Below are 5,803 nucleotides of genomic sequence, written 5' to 3' on the forward strand. Positions count from 1 at the left end.
GGGAAGGGCGGCCGCGGGCCGCGCCGTCGGGAGGCGCAGAAGCGACTCCGCTCCGCGCTCCGGGCCGGGTCTTGCAGGCCGCGCCGTCCGGAGGAGCAGAGGCGGATCCGCTCTGACTCTGCCTTCGCTCTCCGGGTTTTGCGGCCGCGCCCAGCCCCCCGCGGTGACTCCCGCGGTCGCCGGCGTCAGGGCGAGGCTGCCGCCCGCCTCCCCACTGGGCATGCGCGGCCGGACCACCCGGAGCCGGGAGGAGGGGGCGTGCGCGGGACTTGGGGCTGGAGTTCGATGTCCGGGGTGCAGCCTGGTGTCTGTGTTGTCCGAAGCCGGTGGGAGGACCCGCGCATCACAGGGTGGAGGTCTGGAGGTGCTGGGTGCTGAGCTGCGGGTTCCAGCGGGGCTGCAAGCAACGGCGGGTGGCCGGCGGGTCGCGGCCCCTCTCCCACCCGAGACCGGCGGGACGTCCGAGACTGCTTGCTGAGGGCCGGGCCAGTGAGCTCCCCGCGCGCTGTGTGCCCTTCCCGCCAGCAAGCAGGCCCTCCCTGGGGTCCCCCGAAGAGACTCCTCTTCCTCTCCCGCTGTCCACGCCTTTTCCTGCGCAGCCCTGAGCGACTCTAGAGGCCAAGACGCGGGGGCTGTGCAGGCTGGGTCCCCGCTGCGCCCCAGGGCGCCCTGCAGAGATAGCAGCTCTGCGGTGCCCTTTTCACGGGCTACCGGCGCGAGGCTCCATTACCAAGTTAAAGCGCATTAGGCAATAATACTTATGCCTTCTGTCGTGTAAAAAGTACCACAGGCAGGAAGACGTGAAATTTTAGAAAGTAGTTTTTCCAGGTAGAATCTGGATCCTTGTAGATACTCGTGGAGAAAATGCGGAGCGCCACCAAAGCGCGGAAGTCCTTGGCACACACTCTCACCACTCCCACCGAGAAGTCTGGCCTTGACCCCTGGGCGCAGACCTTGTGGCTCCGCAGCCTCGCGGCTCCAAACCTCTCAACCCTTGCCTTGCAGGTTTGTCCTCAAAAATCCTTGAACCATACACTGATAAGGGTGGAGCTGGGACGGGGGTCCAACAGCGCCACACACACGCACCCCGCACCCTGCATCTTGCTGTCTTGTGCCAGCCTAAACTGGTCTCTTACCCTCTTCTCAGAAAACTGTGTTGACTGGTCCCACTGTGCAGTTCAAGGACCTGCGACTTAGAAACTAATAAGAAAGATGCAGACGCAGGTAATGAAGGTAGGAGTCAGCTGCCTGCTTCTGGGGTCACAGCATGCCCCCTCTTAGACCCTCAGCCTTTGATACCCCAGGAAGTCACAGCTCCAACACCTGACAATAATGCCACCCCGTGCTTTCCCTCGTTATGACCTGCACCTGGAGTCCCCTGAACATCTGACCCCCTTGAAACCAGAGTTTCCACGGGCCTTGGTGACCATGACCTCAAAGGGGTAGCCCTGACACAAGTGACCCACACCTCCATGATGTGTGCCCCCTCAGCTTCCCCTGGAACCCCCAAGCCTGGTAAAGAGGCCCAAGACTGGGAGGTGCCCTGGGGCCTCCTCATTCTGCTGGCGGGTGCCCACTCCACCAGCAGCCCCAACCCATTTCAGGGGTGCCAAGACCCACCCACCCCCAGAGTGTCTCAGCCCCTGCAAAGATCAGACTCGAGGCAGGGGAACATCTATTGCAATTCCTGTTCTCAGGACTCAGACACAAGGTCAGTGGTGCTGGGAAAGCACACAGTCCAGGGGACCCAGGCCCATTTTCCCTCCTGCAGTCCGGATCACTGCAGTTTTGGGAGGCTATAGGGCATCCATTCCCAGGAGACTCCTGAGCCCTCACAGCCCCCTTCACCAGTTCATCAAAAACATGAGGATGCTGGATCCCACACAGTGTTGCTCATCTAAGATCCGAACCACTGGCTTCCATACCTCTCCTACTCAAGGTGGCCCCTCCTAAGCCATTTGCCCCCCCCAGCACGCTCTCTCTCTCTCTCTCTCTCTCTCTCTCTCTCTCACTCACACACACACACACACACACACACACACACACACACACAGACACACACACACCTACCCAATCCCTGGGAGGTCAGCTACCTGCACCCAGCTCTGCCTGCCCTTTGTCCTCCCCTACTGACCCAGGCTAAGGTGACCGGTGGAGGACAGCTCTAATATCCTGAGGTCTGAATGCCTGCCCTGCCCTGTCCTAGACCTCAGGCTTCTGATTTCACCTCTCTGAGCTGCTTTTCTCAACGGCCAATCTCAGATTAATCATATCCACCCTCCCGAGATTAAATGGGCTAACTGATGTCAGTGCTGGGCCCTGTGCCTTAGCTCCATGCCCTGCTCGGCCCACCCATGTGACTCCTTCAGTCCGGGCCTAGACTGCTACAAACTGTTGGAAGAAATGAAGTTACCTTGAGTATTAACACCCCTGCAAATCTACAGCTTCCAACTTCTTCAGGATTCTTTACCCTAACTTTCAAAGTTTTGCCTGTGATTTAACATTTTTTTCATTGCTTTTAAATTACATGATCTGTCGTTGACACACAAAGACATGCTGGGACAATAGTAAGACATTCAAACTAAGCAGAGCTATATAAAGTATGCAGAAGCAAAGTCTTCCTTCTCCCCTTCCCCCTCTCGCCAAGGCAGAGGGAACTAGTGTTTCCAGCTCAGACTGCAGGCTTCCAGTCCTGGTTCAACACTAAACGTGTTGAAAGCACATGCGTACACACAGGCACGGTTATCCCAGTATTACAGGGTGACAGGGAAGATCCCGGACTGTAACTCCTCTAGGTGGAATGGCTCACTCTGCAAGTGTCTTGCCCACCTCCAGCCCAGCTCTGAGAGACCAGAGAGCACCCCTGCTACAGCTGAGAGACTGGAAAGTGGACTCTCTGGCCATCCTCTCTGCCCTTAGATAAAGGGGTCAGCCAGCCCCAGAGGCAAGTCCTGTCTTGGCCATCTTCTCCAGATTCGTGGGTCCTCCTTATCTTTATTTCTCCTAATATTCCCTAACCTTTATAAAGTGTTTTTGAATGTTCCTTTCTCAGATAAGGGAGGAACCACATGACCACCTTGGGGCCAAAACTGTAAAGAGGGAGCAGCGTTCTGACTGGAGGTCAGAACGGTGGAGGAGGAAGACCCTGGGAGCAGTGCCCGACCTCCCCCTCCAGAGTTCAGCAGCTTCCTGGGCATCCCTCATCCATTTGGCTCCAGAGCTCCATTCCTGTGGTCCTCCTCCCCTTGATCCCTGGATGGACCTAGGAGTCCAGCCAAGCCCATACCAAGGCTCTGTCCCCTTGCCCGCCCCATGCCCTGTTCTGGAACTCCACCTACCCTTTCCCACAAAGCAACTTAGCAAGACTCTGTTTCAAAATTTAGAAAAATAATAATAAGAAGAAGGGCTGGGGATGTAGCTCAGTGGTAGAGCACTTGCCTGGTACATGCAAACCCCTGCATTCAATCCCCAGAACCATATACACACATGTGCAGAAAAAAAAGTGCCTGGTCGAGTGGTGTGTAGAGGAGAAGCCGTGTGACTGACTATGTGGCAATCCTGGGGTGGCCTCACTCAGAACATACTGATCCTCAGGACACAGGCCAGCTAAGTAGGCAGAGGCAGGACTCCCCATCCTCCAGCTCTTGGTCTTCCCTGGGAGCCTCAGTCCCACCCAAATGCTCCCTGAAAAGGAAGAGGTTTGGCTTCTAGAGCGTGGGACCCCTGCTGGCCACAGCTCTGTGAAGACACACGTGGGAGAAGCCCAGGTCTCACAGCCTGGAGGACAGAAGCAGCATGTCAAGATGGCCGCGGGGTGGGACACGGGCTCCCAGCCAAGCACATGTTTTGCTCTCAGCACAGCACTGTGGTGTGATTGCTGCCATCTCCCACACAGCACCACCCCTCACCCTGTTTGACAGAGGAGAACAGTGAGGCTTTGCAGAACCAGGGACGCACAGGTGTTTAATAAAGCTTGGTACCTTTCCTCTCCTAGGACCTCTAATGTTAAAAGCATGCTTCCTTATACAAGGAAGGCCACTGATTTCCAGCTAGGAACCCTCAAGGTATTGAATGGGGCAGCTCCAGCATGTCAATGCTACGAAACCGTTCCCTGGAGCATGGCTAACGACTGTTGGCACTGTCATCTCACAGTGTCTAGGTGTCCCAGGAAGTCCAACAAGACACAACTTCATGCTACAGTAGGGGTGAGAGCACCGCAGATGACATCTGTCATTAGGAGCAGGTGACCTCGCTTATGGCCAAGATTCTAGACAATCAGAAGTTATTAAGATGAAAGATTCAAAGCAAAGCATTGGCATTGCCACTCCATACCAGAAATAACAAATTGGAAAATACGGTGACAAAGGTCACAGGGAGTGGACCTGTATGTGGAAGCCAGGTCTGCCCGGGCCTCACCATATGGAGCATGCTCTGTATGTGGCTAGCTCTTCCCGTCTCCTAACCCAGGCCTCCAGCTCCCTGCGGACCTTCAGCCGGGCCCTTCCAGCTGCACCTGAGGACAGGAAGTGAGGTTCCTCACATTATCCTGCACTGGTGGCTGTCAGGTCAGTCCCCAGACCCTGACCCTGTGATAGGAAAGGTCCTGAAGCTGCTCTGGTTCAGGGCACAAGTGGGGGAAGTGCACTTCCAGTGCCCAGGTGTGACTCAGTTTACCCAGACTCTGGAAGTCCTAGTCAAGGCAGGATGGGTGGTGCCCTGTGGCTTTCGGAGTTTAGGACTGAGCAAGGGCCCTTCCAGCTCTGCTCGCAGACTTCCTCTTGGGAACTCACACCCACACCATGGCAGGACAGAGAGAGCCAGAGCCATGCTGACTTCTCTGTCCTCCTCACCACCCCCTTCCACCTCAGACCCACCGGCAGCTCACGCTACCCAGGAGCATCTGCGCCTGAATCTCCCTGCAGCCCTGAGGGGTTGGCCTTACCACCCTTGCTCCATCGGAGAGGGAATGGAGACTCAGAGAGGCTAAGGAACTTGTCTTCAGTCACACAGCCCGTGGCAGAAGCAAGTTGCCACCAGTGGCCTACCTGACCCCAAAGCCCAACGTGTCTACACTGTGTAAGAGCTTCCATGAAAATAAACTGTGGTGGTGATAAGTTAAACACGGGAAACAGGAGCCCGACATCACAGGAAGTGAAACACGATATAGCCCAGAGCAACTGTGGGCTGTTTCGTTCCCAGCATAGATGGGAGGCAAAATGCAAAGCAGCACACCTGTTCCCAGAAGTATTTGGGGGTTTTTAAATGTCAGCCACAATGCTCATGAATCACTCTCTTTAAAGCTGTTAATCCAAATAGCCCCCTCTTTCCCCTGTGCCGCTCAGGATTCATTGAGAGTCCTCTGCTGGCCTGAATCCCAAGTCAGACTCAGGCCTGCCAGGCCCTGTGGGAAAACTCACTCTCTTCTCAGGGAAGGTCTGTCCCCAGGTCCCCAGGTTTGCTGTAGGAGGGAGAGAACTTGTCCCTCTGGTGACAGCACAACCGGAACATCGAGGAACAGGCAGAGCAGAGTCATAGCCAAGGTCCCAGAGTCATCCGCTCACGTGCGGGCTCTTCACTGAGGGCCTGTGACGTGGGACCCCAATGACCACAGAACAGGCCCTGCCGTCTGTGGCAGGCAGGCGTTGTCCAACCTCGCAGGCGGTACCCAGCTGTGACAGGAGTGTCCCTATGAGCTGGTGAGGACAGTGACGTAGGAAAAGTTCTGTGTGTACAGGGGTAATCAAAATACACAGTGAATGGGCTGGGGATTTAGCTCAGCGGCAAAAGCGCCTGCCTGGCAAGC

General features: G+C 56.1%; 2 protein-coding genes across 2 annotated transcripts in view; one reads left to right on the top strand and one right to left on the bottom strand.

Annotated features, from left to right (window-relative positions):
- LOC102012646 overlaps positions 1-5,294 on the top strand; it is a 44,879-nt gene extending 39,585 nt beyond the window's left edge. The window contains exons 3-6 of the mRNA XM_013512420.1: positions 7-356; positions 850-1,005; positions 1,148-1,233; positions 4,468-5,294. Of these exons, the coding sequence (XP_013367874.1) occupies positions 7-356; positions 850-1,005; positions 1,148-1,160 (519 nt within the window). The 3' untranslated portion in view covers positions 1,161-1,233; positions 4,468-5,294. The remainder of the gene's footprint in view (positions 1-6; positions 357-849; positions 1,006-1,147; positions 1,234-4,467) is intronic.
- Positions 1-5,803, bottom strand: part of Pde8a (phosphodiesterase 8A) — a 141,181-nt gene that overhangs the window by 133,850 nt on the left and 1,528 nt on the right. The gene's annotated exons all lie outside the window — the stretch shown is intronic.

The sequence above is a fragment of the Chinchilla lanigera genome, unplaced genomic scaffold (assembly GCF_000276665.1).
Source record: "Chinchilla lanigera isolate Chin_1 unplaced genomic scaffold, ChiLan1.0 scaffold00015, whole genome shotgun sequence".
Lineage (NCBI taxonomy): Eukaryota > Metazoa > Chordata > Mammalia > Rodentia > Chinchillidae > Chinchilla > Chinchilla lanigera.